At 36.3% G+C, this 22,474-nt stretch overlaps 1 protein-coding gene across 1 annotated transcript in view; it reads right to left on the reverse strand.

The window, feature by feature from the left end:
- LOC145692621 (uncharacterized protein CG3556) overlaps positions 1 to 22,474 on the reverse strand; it is a 375,007-nt gene that overhangs the window by 32,038 nt on the left and 320,495 nt on the right. The window contains exons 4-6 of the mRNA XM_081767946.1: positions 18,731 to 18,834; positions 15,875 to 16,021; positions 13,704 to 13,864 (exon numbers count right to left, since the gene is read on the reverse strand). Coding sequence (XP_081624072.1) covers positions 13,704 to 13,864; positions 15,875 to 16,021; positions 18,731 to 18,834 — 412 coding nt within the window. The remainder of the gene's footprint in view (positions 1 to 13,703; positions 13,865 to 15,874; positions 16,022 to 18,730; positions 18,835 to 22,474) is intronic.

The following is a 22,474-nucleotide window of genomic DNA, read 5'->3' on the forward strand; positions in this document are numbered from 1 at the left end:
TTTTCTTTTCTTTCTTTCTCTTTCTCTCTCTCTCTCTCTCTCTCTCTCTCTCTCTCTCTCTCGCTTTTGTATAGGCACATTTATGGTTTTTATATAGTAAACAAGTAGGTTTGTCACGTGTACACGACATGTAGGAATTTGTATTTTACGTCATTATGGTATCTGAATTAATATTAAAACCTGATTTCTTGTACCATTTCTGGTTTAAGTAGAGATACTGCACTAGATACACAATATATTTTTGGGTCGTTTAATTGATTAGTGGAAACATATTCTTACCATCAATCACCATTTTTACTATAAAGTGATCAACATCAAACCGGAAGTAGTTAATTTCTACCGCTTCCGGTGGATGAATCATCTTCATCAATAAACTCGTTGACCGTCCACTTCCTGGTCAAAAATTTGTGCTGACCCATCAAGTAATTCTTGAAATATTTTTTTGCCTCCTGGACGGACAGACAGACAGACAGAATATACAGGTTGTCTCAAAAGTCTCCTGACATAGTGTAACTCTGTTATTATCAGAGTTAAATAAAACGTAAGACGGGAAACCATCTCCAATGTTTTCAATCTAAAGTGAAGTAATTTTTAAATTGGACGAGCCGTTTGGGCTGTACACTCTTTATACGCCCAATGTTAAGGCGGTTGGTACCTCTTCGCTGAGTCGAGTTTTTCCCTATCTAATAACATAGGAACTTTTTCGTGTTTTACTCAGCAAGCAATGAACAAATCCTTACAAAAATTTGCATGGAGTCAGGTCGATAATAAAGGATTCATTATATGAGCTTATAATTTTACTAAAAGCCTCCAATTAAGTTATTCATTCCCCCCTTTTTTTCATGTGAAGATTTGCAACAATGCATTGACGACACTGCGTTCTCTCTTCTAGCAGGTTGCGGCGAGTAACTGAGGGTTACTTTGAAGTTTGAACATTGTCCACAGCTGTGAGGTGACCCTTTTCAACAATGACATATTTATGGCATTTCAGTGAGGAGGCGTTGGAGTACGTTTTCTTTGCTGAAAGCAGAAAAAAAAAAAAAATAAACACAGCGAGAACAGATCCATTCTTCTTTACATTAGCTTTTCTTCCCGTCAAGTATAGACAGTTATAAGCAATTAGAAGCGAACTGTCTCTATTGAATAAAGATACTTTTAATGTATACGAAAGCAAATGTCACTTTATTATTATTATTATTATTATTATTATTATTATTATTATAATAATAATAATAATAATTATTATTATTATTATTATTATTATTATTATTATTATTATTATTATTACATTTTTCAAAACATGAAGAGACATACCTTTCTTGACTCCAGTGCCCATTCTATCTATATATGAGGTACGTATTTATAATAAACTTCTATACTGGTAAAAGAAAAGCTACTTTTATAGTGACGTATCTTGCTAAGAGAATTATTTGTATTTTATTTATCATATATTTCAATTTAAAATAAAGTGTATGGTTTGTAACAACGAATAGTGCTCAAAATAGTACCTATTACCAGTCAACTATAGATTTAGATCAAACATAATAATGGACAACAACACCAATATATATTGTATACATTTATTGGATCAAAAGATCCAATATATTTCAGACAAAAATTTTCTTGTAGGCCTTATATCTCGAGAATTACATATAGCGTACCCAAACTATGACTTAACTTAGTATGATGAGCTTATTGCGTAAAAAATACAAAAAGTCGATTTAAGGACCGTTCAAAAATTTTGTGGGCCCTGATCCACAAAATTCATATATTACATTCAATCAAAAATTTTCTTGTACGCCCCATATTTTGACAATTACAAAGTGTGTGGCCAAACCAAAACTAACAATTTACTCAGTATGATGTGCTCATTCCGTAAAAAATACAAAAAAACGATTTAACTGCCACTCAAAAAATTTGTAGGCCCTGATCCAAAAAATTCAATATATTTAATCCATTGAAACATTTTCTTATACGCCCCATATTTTGAGGACTACATATAGTATAGCCAAACCAAAAGTAACAATTTAGTCCGCATGATGTGCTTATTCCGTAAAAAATGTGAAAACTCGATTTAGGAGCCGTTGCTAACTTTTGTGGCCCCTGATCCAAAAACTAATTATTTGACGAAATCGAAATCTTTTTTTTTGTACTTTTTGGATCATTTTTAAAATTCTTAGCCAAGATCGCTATCTCTCGATCCATTTGGATTATTCCTAAAATTCTTGTTTTTCTATATTTTTTTATATTTATATAAAAGGTGATACAAAGAAAATTTAGGGAATCAATTGATCTGATTGAAGATTTGTTTAAGTCTATTTTATAGAATATTTTAGATTTGTTTAATATATTCCTGTTAACTGCAGATTTTTTAAAAAGATCTCTTTTTAATCTATATTTGTATTCTTTCTTTACTCACTCATGAAGTATATCTATAACTTTTGTGAATTTTTTAAAGTTGCTTCTTAGATAAGTTTCGAGAGTTGTCCGCAAAATTTCGTTAGCATCTTATTTGAACTACTTTTTAAACTGGAATGTGTACGTTTAGAGATCTTGTGGTTTGATTTTACAATGTACATAGTATAATATAACAAAAAATAGTTTTTATGTACTGTAACGCTGTACTCTCACTATAATTTGCCATAGTATATTTTTCTTTCTTTCTTTCTTTTTTTTTTTTTTTTTTTTTTTTGCGTGAAAGTAACATTTGAAACCGAATTATTTCTTTTAAAATTTATACATGAAATGAAAATTGTTTTTTTTTTTTTTTTAACTATGACATATTCATCGTATAAATAAATGTGAAATGTTAGTGTTTTGTTTGATTTATTTGTATTGATTGAAGCCAATACTTCGAGTGTAACTTTGGCCACTTATCAACAAAATTAAAAAGTCGTAGACCAGTATAATTTAAGCAAGTTACTTACTTGATTTGAGACATAATTTTGGAGGGGAAGAGTAGAAATTTTACTAATAACATTTTTTTTATTTAACTTTTCCTGTATTTATGTTTAACGTGGCCTTGTGAATTTTGTTTACATTTTCTTCAATGTAGAAACTTCAATGTAGGATTTTGGAGCATGCTCATAGATATTTAAATTGTGAATAGTGCTTCGGTGATTATACTGCTTGTTTATTTATTTTTTTAATAACTTCATTTACATAATGTTGTGGCATTATGTAACAAAGTATTCCATCACATATTTTTTATACTCATACGGTAATGCTTTAGTTTAATATGTATGACATTGACAAATTGGTGTACCTCAACAAAAAAGCCCTATATTTTAAAATGAAGCATGAAAAAATAATGCATAAAATTAAAATTATTCTGTTAATATGTGTTGTACTATTTAAAATGAAATGAAATCTTTAAGTTTAACGTCCCACGATTATGCCGGTTAGGCTAAAGGAGACGGTGATAATGAGAAATGAGTGAAATGGTGGAATGAAGAAAATGGGAGGAAACGGGAGAACCCCGAGAAAACCCACGAGCACCATTTCGAGTGTTTGTCCACCACAAAGTCCACACGGCGCGAGCTGGGATCAAACCAGGGACCCCAAGCACCGGAGGTGAACGCTCTAACACTGAGCTACCGCGCTCCCTGTTGTACTATTTATATAGACCCTATATGTTGTAGCTATAGATGAAATTTCGCGTTCACCATCTGAAAATGAAAAATACATATTTCTTATTTAGAATGCGTAAGTTACAAGGTTATTATTAGCAGCTAGCACTAATAAGTCCCTATTCCCTGTTATCAAGAAATAAGTCCCTATTCATATTTCGAAAAGTAATAACCAAGAAAAGACGTTACCAAGAAAATGACGTTTGTATCTACATTAACAGTACATATTTCATTACGTATAGATGTTTTCTTATGTAGTAAAAGAATCACTGATATTACACTTCACTTTCTCCTACAAATGTGCTCTGTTAGAAGGGTAATGTGTGGTCAGTTCTACAGTTTCCCAGTTGCCTCACGATACTGAAACAACAACGAAAAATCTGTCATCACTAGGAATAGAATTCGACAGCATTCACGCTAAGACCACATTTGGGTAACAAAAAAAAAAAAAAGTTTATTTCTAAATTTCCTTCGTATGTGGTAAAAATGAAATTATTATTATTTAGCATAAACATTCTATACTACTATTCACAGTTTCAAATACATATATACAGGCCGGTAGCGAGCCCAAAAATGTAGGGGGGCTGAAGTTAGGGGGCCCCGATCCAACCATATCATAGTTTATCACCGTATTATAGTTCATTTGCAAGCCTACCGTGAAAAGTTTAATGGGGCCAGCGAAAATTTAGGGGAGCGAACCCCTAGACCTTCCTGGATACGGGCCTGCATATACATATATATAATTATTCCAAAATGCTATCTCCACTGATTTACCTGTTCCCGTGCCGTGAGGTTACAAAAGTCAAAGAGCGCTGGTCGTGAAAACCCCGCTGGTGTCGGCAGCGCGGCCAGTCTCCGGTCAGGGAAACACCGGCAAGGAGGAATCGATGTGGTAACCACAAATTTTAACTAAGTTACTAGCGCCAAGCTGCACTGATATTCCTTGCTCGTTACAATCTATTGTGCAAAGAATTTCCTATTATTATTATTATTATTATTATTATTATTATTATTATTATTATTATTATTATTATTATTATTATTATTATTATTATTATTATTATTATTATTATTATTTCACACAGGAAATTTGAAAATGAAATGAAATCTGTAAGTTTTACGTCCCACGATTATGCCGGTTAGGCTAAAGGAGACGGTGATGATAAGTAATGAATGAAATGGTGGAATGAAGAAAATGGGAGAAAACAGGAGAACCCCGAGAAAACCTATGCACACGGTGTTTGTACACCACAAAATTCACTTAGCGTGAGCTGGGATCAAACCAAGGACCCCATGCACCTGAGATTAGTGTTGTAAAAAAACGGGTTTTTTTCTGTGAAGTTTTTTTTCAATAAAAAACATCGTTCTTTTTCATGTTTTTTTTTTCAAATGTCTGTTTTTTTTCTGGCAACTATTATTTATTGATTTACGTCGCAGATTATTGAAATAATCAACAGAACTTGAGTCGAAGCCCTCGTAACTTACAAATCTTTTGTTTCTTTGCACCTATATACTAGCAAAATTGTGTGATTATTCCTTTCGGCCCCAGGCCATTTTTGGCGTTTTCCCACATTTTCAGTTAGTGACTTATTGCTCAAAAACCATTCATTCGATTGATATGGTTAAGGCCTTGTTTTTTAGAAAATGGATGTGGCTATTTTTTGGTGTAAGTTGCATTGCACTGTTGCCAATGGGTGGGAAATTATTGAGGGAAATGTAGGGGTGAAAATTTACAAAAAAATCCCTAACCGAATTTCAAATTTTTTTGTATCTAGTACCACTGCTGCTATATGGGTTCAAGTCACCTAAAAAATCTTTGGTGTGTTGGAAAGGTACAGTGAAATCCTAAAGTCGCTTGCTTCCATCCAAAGAGAGAAAGAAAAATTCTGTCATACACATGAAATTTTGACACTTTTTACGACTCACAAACAAGAATCAAATATGCCGGGGCTACAGCTTCTCTAATTATCCTATTGAAATTTTTTATGGTGCATTCTGTAGGGCAAAGAGAAAGCTTTCAGCTAATAGTACGTTTGTTTCAATGTAGTCAGTAAGAGGGTAATAATAGAGGGAGGAAAGGGAAATTTTCCGAATTTTTCATCTAAAAGCGGGAATTAATTGTTTTGGCTAGAAACACTGCCATCAGACAGACGAAAACTATCTGAAAATAGCCCTTAGTACTCGAAGAATATATCCTACAAGTATCATGGCGATATATAACAAAGTAAGCATGAAATTAAAAAAAAAAAACTCATTCTACCTCAGAAATTCACCATTTTCTTACCATTTACAGAACATGGTTTATTATAAATCTCAACTGTACTTTCCCTAATTATACTAGTGAAACTTTTTATGGTGCGTTGTGTAGGCTAAGGATGAGGCTGTTAGACACTGGTACGTTTGTTCGAATGTAGCCAACAAGAAGGAAATAATAGAAATAAAAAAGGGATTTTTTTCCAAAACTTGCCCTAAAATCTGGAATTAAAATTTTCTGTAGCTGGACACACTACTATCAGACACACACAAACTATCTTAAAATAAGCTTTGGTATCCCTCTAATATATCCCACAAGTATTGTGACGATATTTAATAAAGTAAGCATGTCAATAAAAAAATATCTCATTCTACCTTTAAAAAATCACAGTTATCTTCCCAATTAGAGAACAAGGTCTACTGTACTTCCCCTAATTATCCTATTGAAAGTTTCTATAGTGCGTTGTGTAGAGCAAAGACGAGACTTCCAGATACTGGTACGTTTGTTCCGATATAGCCAACAAGAGGGAAATAATAGAGACAAACCATATAGTTTTTCCAAAATTTCCCACTAAAATCTGGAATTAAATTTTTCTGTAGCTGGCAACACTGCTACCAGACAGACGCAAACTATCTTAAATTAAACATTGGTACACCACTAATATATCCTACAAGTATTATGGCGATATTTAAGGAATGAAGTTTCTAATTACCAAAAATATATTACGGTAAACAGAAAAGTAGGGAAAAACTAGAAAAATCAAGGGTTAGAACCTAAATACGAATTTTTCGTGCGTTCCCTAATTACCCCATTGTAACGATCTGTACTTGCGTTCGTTAAGTAAGGACAAATGTTCGATTGGCGTAAGTTGACTTGCTCTCGGACGCATAGGTACGGATTTATAAACAAAAATTTCTAATTTTTTCCCCAAATTTAGGAAAATTTTAATTTCCCTAATTGGCAACACTGCGCGCTAGCCCGTCAAATTGATGTCAACAGTTAGGTAGCCATCCGAGATATCTACCTGACAAGTATAAGGAGGTCTTTCTACAACGAAGGAAGCTGCAGGGAAAAAAGAAGTAAAGGAAATTCGAAATTAAAAAAAATCTCGAATTTTTGACTGGGGTGAAATCTGAGAAGGAAATTCGACACCAGAAGAAAAAAATAATATGATAAACTATAGTCCAACCATATTTTGCAAGCATAATATCCCGATATCTTAATTAGTGTCCACACAGGAGCGGATTAAACAAATGACACACCCGTGTGTGCCACTTTGGCTACCTGGGCAACCGAGTATACATTTATTACATTTTTTTGACTACTAACTCGTGTTGTTGTTATAGTTATAGTCTCGACTAATAATAATATCGTTGTTGTAAACAATAACTTTATAAGTAAAATTTTCTCTCCTTTTTACAACTTAGTTCCAACACCGTTGGTGAGAAATGCAGGGTGTTTCAAAATGAATTTTGGGATTTTAAGTCTTCGTAGTATTTATTACATTTTACGTACAATTATAAGCAATGCATCAAGTAAAAGAGCACCTCAAACAGTATTTGCTACAAGTGTTCAATGTGAGATTCATTTGTCACTCGGCACACATCTAGTCGATAGGCGAGAAAGGCCCATAAACTTTCCGCCATATGGCACAAAACACATTCAATTTAGGGGAGTCTCGTTTCAAGTGTACCATCTCCTGAGGATTTGCTGACGGCCAGATACAAACATTATGAGTATTCACATTAGCTCTTAGGTGAAATGTCGATTTATCACTGAAGAAGACACGATCCAGAAAATCTTCATTGTTATGCAGCAATATTTCACTTGCGAAATTGGCACGTAAACCGTAGTTTGTCGGCTTTAGACCTGTAGCAACTGCAAACGATAAGGACGTAGTTGCAAGCGTCTCCTTAATATTCTTTGCACATAGACTGTTGCACTGTACAGATTCAGTCTTTATTAAAACACAAAAAACTTTCTGCTCTCTAGTCTACATCTTTGCTGCTTGCTCTTTCTAACGGCAGACAGAAGAAACAATGCATGTACATGCGTGCGTACAAAACTGTTTGAGTTGCTCTTTCATTTGATATAATATTTATAATTGTAAGTTAATTGTAATAGATACTACAAAGTTTCAAAACCCTAATATTAATTTTGAAACACCCTGTATTACTTCAAATTGTCTCATCCTATATTCATGTCTTTTATATACATGTCATCAGGGCCGGTCCTACTCAATTTGTCGCCCCATGCAATGGCATAATTTGCAGCCTCCCCCTTTCTCCAGAAAGAACAAATCTTAAAAGTCATGATTTTAAGTATGCTACTCCAGCATGAACAACAAAGGTGAAAGTAAGTGCAGTTGCACTCAGAAAGGCTTAAATATTTACTAAAAATGCAATCCCGTTGTGTCTTTTTTTAAAAAATAATAATCTATTACGTTAGTGAAAGATAAAGTAAACACACCTGCATAGGAAAGATGGTAATCCTTTTTATAGAATTTAATATCGAGCTTCAATCTCAATGTATTAGTTTACAATTCCAGTGCAACTAGCTCTTTCATCTTTATTTCTTGATTTTTCTACTACATCTGTTAACATTAAACAAAAAAAAACTTGTTTCTATCTTCAATGATAAGGAACTTGTTTCTGACAAAAACAAGACTAGTTGTCATATCAAAACTGTGATAACTTACTAAATGGAACAGATATTCACTACTATTCGAGAACTGAATTCTTGCATTTGGCAACAATCAAGCAATTTGTGCTCGGATTTATTCGACCATTTGCTTTAGCATTGTCCATGTGGCCTTAAACTAATACAACCTAAACATAATTTATGAATGTAGTATTCAAATAGAAGGTCAGCTTAGTAAATGTAACTACCATCATCGTGAAGTCTGTTTCCAACAAGAAATATTTAATTTAAATAATATACTTATGACAGATTTTACCGGACCATCCAAACTTGCCGCTCCACGCAAATGCACGTGTTGCATGTATGGTAGAGTCGGCTCTGCCTAGTCGACAAATTACACTAGTTAACAAATTTAAACTTTTTGTTTGTTACATGAGAAAAATCACCTGATCTTAAAGGAACTTTTTGCGCTGAATTCGAATATGCACTCGGTTTCTCTCCATCACGTACAGTTTTCCCGTAACAGAGGGATTTTCGGGAAATTCCCTCAAAAATTTCCCTTTTTCAGATATTTTATTCCCCTAGCTCCTGTCCCCTTACATATAGTAACATAGAAATTATACCTAAGTATACCTTGATTTATATTTAATAAACCCTAAAAGTTTCGTAAAAATAGCTTTGTTCTTTCTAGAAAAATAAATATATTTGTATGTATACTGTGTACACTGTTTATTGCACCTGATAGTAATGTTTTCAGATCTCCTGAGTTGGGGTAAAAACGATTTGCTTTATTACTACAAACACAGACATAAAAATGAATATTTACAATAGTCAACAACACACTTGTATTGCTCTCTGTAAATTAGAAACGTGTATAAAAATAGAATGTACTTCCAACGTATATTTTTTTAAAACGTACAGTATATGTATATCTTAATACATATATATACAATTCTCCAAGTTTTTTCGTTTTGTTCATGAAATGGTTATCAATATTTGTTATCAAATGTAACAGAATGCAAAAGAAAGAAAGAATGGAATACAGACTCATTGTTGACAACAATGAACTAATGCAGTCTGAATTTTCCACTACGGTATCGTTTCCCCCCTCCCCCCGCGCATTTCTTTCTTTCTTGTGTTCTTGACACCTGGTGAGGGAGTTTTGTACATTTTTATATTGACGTGTGGTTTAACACTACTTCACTTTCAAAGTTGTCTTTGCTGCTAAGAGTGCTTTCATATTTGATCTTAACGGCATTATACCCAACTAAGACCAGAAGTTTAGTTTGTGATCAGTACAATGGCGTCAAGAGGACGGCGTTCGTGTGTTAACTCACCAAATAGTTTTTGTTATGTGTGTGGCCAGTTTGTAGTTAAAGGACAGTGTAGATCCATTACGCCATCGGTGAAACTAGCATATTATATATATTTCGGATGTCGTGTGGGAGATCAGGACAAAACTTGGGCACCCAACATAATTTGTGCGTCGTGCTACGTCACTTTACTTGCATGGGCCAAAGGGAAACGGAGGTTCATGAAATTTGCTGTACCAATGGTGTGGAGAGAACCCAAAAACCATCTGGATGATTGTTATTTTTGTCTCACAGTAGTTAAGGGACATTCTAAAAAAAGCAAGTTAAGTTATCCCAACGTTAAATCCGCAATTAGACCTATTCCGCACGGGGATGAACTTCCACTTCCCGAGCCCCCTACCAACTGGGAAGAGATATGGCCAAAAGACTCTGATGATGATCATGACCTTGATGAACCATCGACATCAACATGTACATCCAAGGATCCAACGTTCATCCCTGACTGTGTTCGCGAGCCACATTTCACCCGGCAATGTGAACTTAATGACCTACTCCGTGATTTGCACCTGACAAAACAAGAGGCGGAACTTCTGGGATCAAGGCTCCAGCAGTGGAACTTATTGGATGCAGAAACGAACATATCAGTGTACAGGAAAAGGCATGTTCAATTTTCAAGCTATTTCTCAATGCAAGATAATGTGTGCGTATGTACGGATATAAATGGGTTGATGGCGGAGCTAGGAATTCCTTACGTTCCAGAAGAATGGAGGTTATTTATCGACGCGTCAAAGGTCAGCCTTAAAGCTGTCCTTTTACATAATGGAAATAAAAAACCTTCTATACCACTTGCACACTCAGTGAAGATTAAGGAATCCTATGACACCATGTCAACTTTGCTAAATCTTATAAATTACAAGGACCATTGTTGGCAAATATGTTGTGATCTCAAGGTAGTTGGTATTTTATTAGGACTGCAGTGCGGTTACACGAAGTACCAATGTTTTTTTTATGTTTATGTGATAGCCGAGCTGATGACAAACATTATGAAGTGAAGGAATGGGAACCTAGAGTGAATTACGTACCTGGAGAATGCAACGTCAAATACGCTCCTTTGGTAGATCCTAATAAGATATTACTACCGCCACTTCATATCAAGTTAGGACTTATGAAAAACTTTGTCAAAGCCATGGACACATCTGGTGAAGGTTTCAAGTATTTGCGAGATAAGTTTCCTAACCTGAGTGATGCTAAGATTTCAGCGGGAGTGTTTATTGGTCCCCAAATTAGGAAATTAATGCTTGATGATAGCTTTGACAGCAAGTTAAACAGTGCTGAGCTAGCTGCCTGGACAGCATTTAAGTGTGTTGTGCGCAACTTTCTGGGCAATAACAAAGCTGAGAGTTACACAGAAATCGTATAGGACATGATACAGAAATACAAAGAGTTGGGTTGTAGGATGTCTTTAAAAATCCACTTTTTGCACTCCCACCTCAGCTTCTTTCCTGCTAACCTAGGTGCTCTCAGCGACGAACAGGGGGAAAGATTCCACCAAGATATAATGGCAATGGAGAAAAGATACCAGGGACGATGGGATCCTTCAATGATGGGGGACTATTGTTGGGGTCTTGTTAGAGAATGCAACATTTCTTACAAAAGAAGGAAGTAGTGTACGTTTTTGTAACCCAATGGAAGTTTCATATATTGTGATAGTTTTGATTGTCTTTTCATGACCTTTTGGTACATTTGTATTATTGTTTATTGTAAATTGTCACACTTGTAAATTATATTGTATTATATTTTATATATGTGTTTGTGGTAATAAAGCAAAACGTTTTACCTCAACTTAAGAGATCTGAAAGCATTACTATAAGGTGCAATAAACAGTACACACAGTATACATACAAACATATTTATTTCTCTAGAAAGAATAAAGCGATTATTACGAAACTTGGAGGGTTTGTTAAATATAAATCAAAGTATACTTAGGTATAATTTCTATGTTAGTATATGCAAGGGGACAAGATCTTGGGGTGTAAAATAAACGAAAAGGGAATTTTTGAGGGATTTTCCCGAAAATCCCTCTGTTACGGGAAAATCGTACGTGATGGAGAAAAACCGAGTGCATATTCGAATTCAGCGCAAAAAGTTCCTTTAAGAACAGGTATTTCCTTTTATGTAACAAAACCTTTGTTAACTAGTGTTATTTATGACATTTAGAAAAATAGTATTAGGCAAATTAGTATTAGTTTTTACCTTTAGACAAGTTATTTGAATTTTATACTGTTCGTGACATTATTTTCGTACTTATTAAAGGCCTGCTTTCACGAAAAAACAAAATTTCATTTCTACTTTTATTTCTTAGTTGATATTGATGAAAACTGCTGAAACCCGAATTGTTAATAGGTATGGCATTCATGTAAATTGTAAAATATTTGTAGCGTATCAGTATCTAGCGTTTATTTTATGTTGCATTTACGGTGATTATACCTACATACTTAAATAGACGTAAGATGCATTAGAAATGGTTATTTGAAAAAAAAAAAACGAAATTTAGAAAAAAAACGAGAGGCAATGTTTTTTTCTAAAAAATACGTACATTTCTGAAAAAATACGAACGGTTTTTTTTTTTATTTACAACACTACCTGAGATGAACGCTCTACCACTGAGCTACCGTGGCCCCCACACAGGAAATTTATCTGCTATTGTCTGCTAATTTATATTTGTATAACCAATCACCAGGTGTAAGACTGAAATACATGAGATGCAAGAGGCACCTTGCTACGTTTGAAAGTAACCACAAACATTCCGAATGAGACTAGACGAATATACTAAAAGCAATAGGTTTAGCAAAGAAAAGCGCCCACTCCTTCTCAATGCCATAAATCTGTCCTCGAAAAAGACGAGAGGTCTAGAAAATTTCATTTTACAGATGTGATATGGACAAAGTTAAAAACCTGTTTTAAATGGCTAGCCCGAATTTCCCTCACGCTGCTAACACAAACAGGGAGGAACAGAGATCGCACTGTTGCAAATCTTCACATGAAAAAAAGGGAGGAATGAATAACTTAATTAGAGGCTTTTAGTAAAGTTATAAGCTCATATAACGAATCCTTTATTATCGACCTGACTCCATGCAAATTTTTGTAAGGATTTGTTCAATGCTTGCTGAGAAAAACACGAAAAAAGTTCCAATGTTATTAGATAGGGGAAAACTCGGCTCAGCGAAGAGGTAGCAACAGCCTTAAATGAAAATGCAACGTTGCCATTTACCTGGACCCAGAACATAAGTAAATGAAGTTGCTGTTTGAAATGAGGGCTGACCATCGATAGGTTAGCATAAAATACAGTAACTTCATTTACTTATGTTGTAGGTCCAGGTAAATGACAACGTTGCATTTTCATTTAACATTGGGTGCATAAAGAGTGTACAGCCCAAACGGCTCGCAAGGGGACTTTTGAGACAACCTGTATAAAAAAGTTTTAATTACCCATACTTCTTAAACTGCTTTGGCTAATTTTCTCCTCTCTATCTAAGAGTTCAATGTAGCACTTTGTGTCATGTGAGTATGCGAGGTTGGGTGTTCAAATTTAAATATCATGTTGTAACACATACCAGCAGAGTTATCTGTATGCAGCCTTCTTGTGTTTTGTTCTGTTATGGCAAGAAGCATGTCTTTGGACGAATAAACCGCATTGAATAGTGCATAGACGTAAAATAGTGAAGGAGAAACTCCGCTGATGAATTCAGATGACTGCAGGATACCGCATTGGCTTTCAGAGAAAGCGAGAAGGAAGAAGACAACAAGCTTTGATATATGGCCGCTACGTGGCAGCATTAAGGGAAAGAGGTATTTTACATACGGTACCTGGATCGCCAGCGCTGTGCTGTGGAGGCTTCCAAAACTACCATCTGCTTTCTGTTCTTTCACCAGGCTCTGCAATGGCTTTCGAACGTAATGGTCCAAGTTCCTGTTTTTATGTTCCCGCACAATGCAGTTCAGGGCCATCAGAACCATTGATAGCGTATCTGCCAAAGAAATTAAATATTAAGAGCTATCTATAATAAAGAAACTATAACTATATTTATCTTTTTAAGACCTTACGAACAAAATTTGTCTAGGGTCATTGCTTCCTTTTGTTTTTACTTTTAACAGGATTAAATGTTTATTTGTAATTAAAACGAAATAGACCAATTTCACCAACAAGCCAATGAACGAAGAATGAATCATTTGAACTCTCGATGGAAATCAAACTTCTTCCTAGTCAGATTCACTCAGTAGCGTCATTTCAGATTTGGCTTGGGGGGCGGGGGCGGCAAGACCCCTTGTTATATGTAAAATTTCGCGTTTTGCGCTGACTTACTACCATTATTGATAAAATCTATATAAATCTCATACCCCTCCCTGCCTCCCCTAAATGACGCCCCTGGATTGACTACTTTATTTGAATTCTACAAGTCTTCAATCAGTTTCAATTCTTGTCATGAAATATCTTTTTCCCCAATGTTCATGCACGTCATCCATTCCTATTATGCCGCTCCCATGTATCAGTACTTAAAAATTATAACATTCCAGCAGTGGCGGAGCACAGGGGGCCCAATCCCCTCCCGAAACTAACCTGGCCTATCTTATACAGCAGCACTGCAGACAAATGTTGATGAAATTTCCAATATATATATTATTGCTTCTCATTTGTCCAGTATCTTTAAAAATACGCAAACTCTCTCTCACACACACGCACCGTGCGTGAGGGGTGCTTTTAATCTGTACTGAGGCATGAAACATCACGTGCGAAATATCGTCTTGGGATAGTTTGCTGTCCTTTTCGAATAACTGGACTTGCAAAGAAACGAAGGAGATTTGATATTAAACTGTAAATAGGAAAACTTCTCAAATTGTGAATTAATTGTAGAATATTGTATTGAATAGCTTTAGTGAGCATTTAATAAGGTATAAATTGGCTTACATAACGATTAATATAAAAAGTTTTGTTTCCGTATATTTGTTTTTAATTTCTGCATTACATACTTGACTCAGTAAATCAAATCAAAATAAAATCACTGCAGAAGTTCTAATTTTCTGATTTAAAAAAATATCCACCTCGTATCGCTAGCTCCAATATTAAATATCACGCATACATAGCAATGCAACTTGGACAAAAGATTCCTTTGATTGTGTTATGTTCTTAGTAACCAAATGAGGTATTGAAAGTGCACACTGTACCCACTCCGTGACTCGCCGCCGAGTTTCTCCGGTGATGCTCCTGATTTCAGTTGAAGTATCATCTGTTGTAACGTACTGAGTTTGTTTATATGCATCCTACCCTTTGATAAACCATACAGAAATGAATCCGAGTATATTGGGGGTGAGAACCCATTAGACATAATGCAGTCGGGAAAGAAATATCATTTCGTATCCTTGAATTATGCTCTCACCTTTCCACATAGCTGTTACCACCTGTCGGACCATCTGCACTTCATTTGGCTTCACGAAGCCAACAGATCAATATGTCGTCATTTTGATCGGATCAAAAGTGGAATGCGTCTGACTGGATCTACAAGAATCACCCTGTGTAACGAAGGCCGGTTGTATAAGAATACCTTGTATAACGAATGCATAACTAGTTCGTGTAGTATTCTACGAGGGTATCTCGAAAAGTTTGTGGCCTCACAGTGAAACATCGCAGCACTGTTAATAAGCTACTCATGACATGAAGTGCCATCTATGGAAGAAATAATGCATCAGTTTCAACATTTTAGCCGTGGCAGTCATTTGAATCAAGCGTTGTTCCAAATCTAGGCTGTAGGGTGAACTGAATCTTCTCGAAGCCACAATCTCTCACAGCAGCCTTGACAACAACAACGTGTGGACAAGACTATTGCCATGCACTATGCGAGCTCAACTAATCCAATATTTCTTCCATAGATGGCACTGTATGCTTATTACCAATGGCGCGTGTTACAGATCAGGTCGAAAACTTTGAAAATACCCTCGTCATTAGTTATGTGCAGATCTAAGAAAGGGCATGCTGTACTTACCCACGTTGTGGAGGCTGCTTTTGTTTTCAGCAATTTCCAGCAGGCGGTGTATTTGTCGCTTTCTTACGTGAGCTCCTGATGTACACACAGCCAATGACGAAAGCGCGAATTCGAACTCCAGCTCTGATTCATGATGCTGTAGAGATCCTGAAATGAATGAATAAATAAAAATTATTCTTACAAATAGTAAGTCGCCAGCTCAACAGTCTTATCATCACTATTATCATTATTATTATTATTATTATTATTATTATTATTATTATTATTATTATTATTATTATTATTATTATTATTATTATTATTATTATTATTTCCAGTAGTACATGAATGCAATTGAAGTTTAAATTCACTTTAGAAACAAATATAGATGTTACATTGGATGAACTGCACTCAGTGAAAATGTATTAGAAAATGTCAGTTACAGTGTTGCAAGATAATAAAAAAAAAATAAATCCGTGATTCGAAGGAGGTTGTTCAATCGTCCAATACAGTCCCCATGCCGTAAACATCGCCAACACCTAGTGGCCCACTTGCCGGTAAATGTCGATCGTCGATATAGCGACGCGTCGAAAGACTCCCGCTAGTGTGCTACTGGTGACAGGGTTTCGTCGAATCGAAACAGATATCTCGAATGGTGGTGTTGGAGTTCTTACCGCGTAGCAGCGAAAACTTCATTTTGGTCCGCGCTCCTTCGATTCGTCGCGGAGAATCGCGAAGGGACAAACACAAACTATCGCCAGTCATGTGCATCCGGTTATTATTATATATTATTTTTCCCTGACGAATTGTTCTAAAGTGAGCTCTGGGCGTCAAGAGTAACCCCTGCCTCAACATCATGAAGTGAAAAATCTTGAGATGAGTGCGTATAATTGTATGAATTTAGATAGCAACTGTCACCGATCATTAGAAAGTGAATATGGGAGAACCATAAAATAAAGTAAACAAACGCGCGTTATTTTGTTATAAAATTACATGGCGAACGCATTTTGTCTAATCTCAAACGGTTATCGTCAAATACACACGGTTAAAAGAGCACTCTGATTAGCCAAATTATAAAGACCTTAAAGATTTCTCTCTCTCTACAAGAGATGCTTTCTTCATCGCCTCCATGGCCGAGTCGGAAGATCGCGGGCCTAGTGATCCTAAGGGTAATGGTTCGCGCTCACCCCGCGGTACTTTTTTCGTGTGTTTTTTATACTTACGTTAATATAAACAAATTACGCATATGGGCGATGTAACATATTTTGGGGAAGTAATTTTGGGGCAATTTTTGGCGACATGTCGCTAGTTGCCCATCGGTTGTCCATCGACAATTACGGCATGGGGGTGGCATTACAAAAGGTCAGGTGACCCAGCTAAAGCTCTCCCCCCCCCTTAGTACATTGATACTGAAAATGAATTCTGTTCACATGTATCAGTAGAATGTTTCACTTGTGATACGGAAGCTATAGACCCGTAGGCAGAACATGAAGACAGAGACAGATATTTTTTGTAGAAGGGTTGCCGATTTATTTTAGTTTACACTCATACATGCATAGCAACAACAACTTAAAGTTTCAACAACAACTGGGTTACTAGTATTTTCGCAGTAGGATGGATGACTTTAACACCCTCCCCCCGTTTATTTTAAGTCCCTCCCGGGGAAATCTGAAATAATCACTGATTATGAGGCTGTTGTTGAAAGTGTTGAAATTACGTTAAGTATCAGACAGAAGTATCGTGACATAAACTCCACTTGTAAAACAATCTTCAGTTCCTTCTGGATTTGTTGTATTGGTGGGAAACTTGTAGACAGAAAGGGAAATTTTAAACATGCAAATTGCAAAAGAAAATTTACTTTCTTCTTTTGATTACAATAGAATAAAGCAGAAAGCCTGCCGATCGTAATATGCTAGGTACTAGGTAAGGATAGATTCAGTCCAATAGCAGATGCACCAGGATTGTTTGGCGGGAGATCGCCTTCTTAAGGATCAACGGAGTCTCAAAATACGGACAGAATGTTTCGATTTCTGCTGTAGGAGCTAATGGTATAACAAAACGGGATAAAGTAGTCCTATAGGCTGATAATATGATATGAAAGGATAGGATAAAATTAATAGCTTAGGCATCCTAATTAACTGAATTTAGAAGAGAAAGGTAGATTTGGGGCAACAGTCGCCCCACCATAACCCTCTTGGATCCCCGCTGGTTCAAACATCCATATACGACAACTATCCAGTGGCTTCCATTGACATGTATTGGCTTCCCTGTTAGTTCTTTTAAGATACATCTCAGAATATGTGGGTCACAATATAGAGAACAGAACAATATTTGTAATGTCGTTCACTGCGTGTGGAAAACCAGTATATAAATTGGTCTGAAGAAAAAAACATATTGTTTGAAAAATATTTTAAAATTTCTCCACATAACTGAAATAAAGAAAAAATGAAATTACACACACGAGCGTGCAAATAGGCAGAAATCAATTTTCATATACAATTTTGTAATTTTGAGTTAGCACTCCTTTTAGCAGCGTGGTTAAGATAAATTTGCATGATACAAAGTAAAATACATAGCGCAGGCCCGTAGCCAGCCCAAAAAATAGGGGGGGGGGGAGTCGGTAGAGTTTAGGAGGACCGATCCAACATATTATAGTTCATTTACAAGCCTATGGTGAAAATTTTAGGGGGACAGTAAAACTTTTGGAGGTTGCCCCTAGACCCCGCTAGTTACGGGCCTGGCGTAGCATAGCAATGGGGACAAAGCGAACAAAACGTATTTAGTTTTTGTAAAAATGATAATTTCCGAACGAATTCTTAAGAGCTTGACAGAGGAACAGAGGAGGTAACACAGAGGAAAAAACAAAAGAACACTTACCTACAAGGTCGTGATTATGGAAGTCCCTAGGATCCCGACAGATGGCGTTGAGAGCCAGCGTGTATTGAGCTAATCTGCCAGGAGATATTGGAGTTTCGTGGTGGCTGAAAAAAAATATGAAAACAAACAAAATCAGATTAGTTGATTTATTAATAAAATGTTATATTGTACTAAAAATTATTAATGATGAATTAATTGCTGCTAAGTAGCAGGCGTGAACTATATAAACGGCTGATGGGCTTAGATCCGACCAATTTGAAATTGTGCTCATCTTATACGAAACGTGTCACCGCCAGTAGTTGTGTTCTATCCCGTGACGACGCCAGCATTAATTTCTTGGGGGAGGAGAGGCTGAGACAAGAGGTATTCTTTTGGAGGCAGCTTATAGGTCGTTGGCTTCGCATTCGGGAGGTAGTGAGTTCGAATCCCGCTGCCGACAATCCTGACTGGGATTTTCCAGTGTTTTCCTCAGTCCTATCAGGCAAATGCCGGGATGGTACCTACTAAACAGGCCCTGACCGATACCTTCCCAAATCCTTTCCATTGTTATTGTTTTGTTGGATATCCAGTGTAAAATGGCCTCTGAGCTGTATCTGGTGATTGTTAAATAAATAAATAAATAATACGGGAAGCGAGGGTTAGTTGCAGCAGGGTAGGTTGTAAACACAGTTAATTTCTCCTCATGGGGAAACCTCTGGTGCATGGGGTCCTTGGTTCGATCCCAGGTAGCGCCAAGTGAACTTTGTGGTGACAAACAGTGTATGCGTGGGTTTTCTCAGGTTTCTCGCATTTCCTCCCGCCGGTTAGGCCAAAGGAGACGGTGATGATGAGAAATGAGTGAAATGGTGGAATGAAGAAAGTGGGAGGAAAAGTGAGAACCCCGAGGAAACCCATGCATACGGTGTTTGTCCACTACAAAGTTCACTTGACGCGAGCTGGGATCGAACCAGGGTCCCCAAGCACCAGAAGTGAACGCTCTACCACTGTTTGTGCATTCTAGTTTTTCCAGAAAGTGAAGGGACGAGACAGATATTTTCTGATAGTGGGGTACGGCCTCCCCCTCACTTTTACCTCTTCTTTTACCTGCAGAAAATACCTTTGTTTGCAATGAGATTTATGTTGGACATATCTTCTTTCTTTTACTAAGTATAATGGGTGAAAGTGAGTTGCAACATGCCTCACTACAGTAAAACAAAATTACGAAGTTTCATTAAGGTACATGCTTTCATATGGCTATTTGATACTCACACTTCATATTCTATGGTATGAAGGTTACTTCAATGTACATTGCACTTCTAAACATAATGGTGCTTGTTCCTACAATATTGCCAGGTTAGGTTGGTACTTGTCTGTTTTAAAAAATCTTTTTCAGGTTGATAATCTTAAAGAACATTTACTGGGAACCACCCTTTTAGTACGGCAATCAGTCGCCTCTTGAAATGTGAAAAGTGTGTCGGCTAATTGTATGACTTGATTTTACAATTTACGGTCTGGCTCAGAGATCAATGAGGCAATGGTATACAGTACGTAAGTATAGCTAAGAACAGTAATTTGCTTCAGTAGAACTCTCAATTATTTTTTGGCAACCAATTATATACTTTTTAGCTTACTAAAACTTTCTTTTTGTCGATTTTCTCATTTACCATTCAGTATGTCATTTTTTAAAGCTTCATATGGTATATGAATGATATATGTCTTATCATTGAACAATATTATGGTTAAATCTTTACTACTAATAAAATAATGTGTATGTCTGCCTTTCACCAGCTTTTCGCACGACATGGATTGACTTAGAGATACCATATTTGGTACAAGGATACATTTTCACCACATCTAATGCTGTACAAAGCCCTTTTCTTCATATTTTAGCACTTGGGGCAAATTAGCTGGCCAAAATGTATGTATGAAGGAGATTATAAATACCATGTGCGCCAGATATTAGTGTTGAATTTATAGTTTTCGCCATCGTTGAGATGAATAGTAACGGTTCCCGTGCCATTCAAGTAAAACTTTATTCCCTACCGTTGCAGGGAGTTGGGGGAGGCGAGGGGCATCATGTGCAAGATTACCAATATTGGTGTCGCTGAGGTGAATAGTAACAGTCACGATGCCTAATGTAGGTCTAACTTTAGGTGTCATTGTCATGAGGATGAGGGAACTAAAGAAGAACATATTCAAAATGACTGATATTAGCGTCGAATCCATCATTTCCGAGACGGTTATGTTGACTGTTAACAACCCCGGAGACATTTGAGTCCAAACTTAGGTAAGAAGGGACAGAACAGCTATTCCCGGAACTGATAGGGGCAACGTCCAAAGCGTTGCTCTTCGCTATTTATTTATTTCGTGCTTATTGACAGGGGCAACGTCAACGGTCTTGGTTTTCGGTATTTATTTATTTCACTGACATCATCTTTCTTTATTTATTTCACTGACTTCTTTACCTTCAAATACATATAATGCTTAAACTTTATCCTCCCCTGCGAAGAACGACTATTTCAGTCAGTACAAAATAAAGTTTAAGTGTTAATCGTAATTGAGGTTTGCATCTAACTAACTGCACTGTGAATTGGAATGTCGCAAGTAACATAATGAGAAGGTTCATGAAACTTCAATATCAATCTAATCTTAATATAGATGAAGTGGTTTGCGAAATAATTTGTTTTTCTCATTTTCTCAGAAACTACGCATAAGCATTTACAAGGGCGTATAGACCTATCATTTTCTTCTACACAAATATATCTAGCAATTGGTATTTGTGTGATTTTATTTTCGTCAAACGCGAAGAATATTACAAAAATATTAATTTTTCATTATTGTTTACTTTAACGTTCCACCATTATGCTCCGAAGCTATTGAAGACGGAATGAAGATTATCGAATGACGAAAGTGGGAGAGAACCGGATAACTTCATCAAATGCCATGTACATGGTGTTCGTCTAGCACAAAGCACATTTGGCGAGAGTAGGGATCGAATCAGGACACTATCCGCTAGAGGTGAGTGCTCGACCAGTGAGCCACCGTATGAGTTACGTAGAAAGTTTTCGTAATAAATGAGTTAGTCACACCAAAATACTTGGACGTTTTCTTCTTAAAGCTGATTCCCCCATGCTTACGACATGGGAGACACAGGTTCGGTTCCCAGTGGGAGGTTCAATGTGGTTCGGATCTCATGATAAACTGTAGGTCTATGTGTCATATAGCGTCGATGTTAACTGGGACGCTAAACCCCAAATTAAAACCAACTAAACTTCTTAAAGCTTTATAAAGTAGCAATTTGTTTGGTACTATTACAGTAGCAATCATTTATACTATGGTTCAGTGTATAACTTTTGACCATACATCATCATCAGCATCATCGATGTTCTGCCATTATTATTAGATCATTTGACGGAACTGAGAACCTTCCACCGTTCTCAGCTAACATCGCCTTCACGTAGGACTTTTCTGTTCGCTCTTCCCTCTTTTTCCTTCCAACGCACCTTCCAGCATGTCTCTCATGATGCGGTTTCTGCTCAGCGAATATTCCAACCACCTTCTCTTCTTCTTCCTAATTGCATCTAAATTTCTTCTTTTCTCCCCAGTTATTTCCAACACCTCAATCGTTTTCCATTCTCTCCATTCTTCTCCATACCCACATTCAAAAGGCTTCCAGGCTTCCTTCGTCGCTTGTGTTTAATGTTCATGTTTCCACCCAATACAGTGCAATGCTGCACATAAAATATTTAACTCTTTATTCAAGAA

Source organism: Thermobia domestica, chromosome 8 (genome assembly GCF_964235325.1).
Source record: "Thermobia domestica chromosome 8, izTheDome1.hap1.1, whole genome shotgun sequence".
Lineage (NCBI taxonomy): Eukaryota > Metazoa > Arthropoda > Insecta > Zygentoma > Lepismatidae > Thermobia > Thermobia domestica.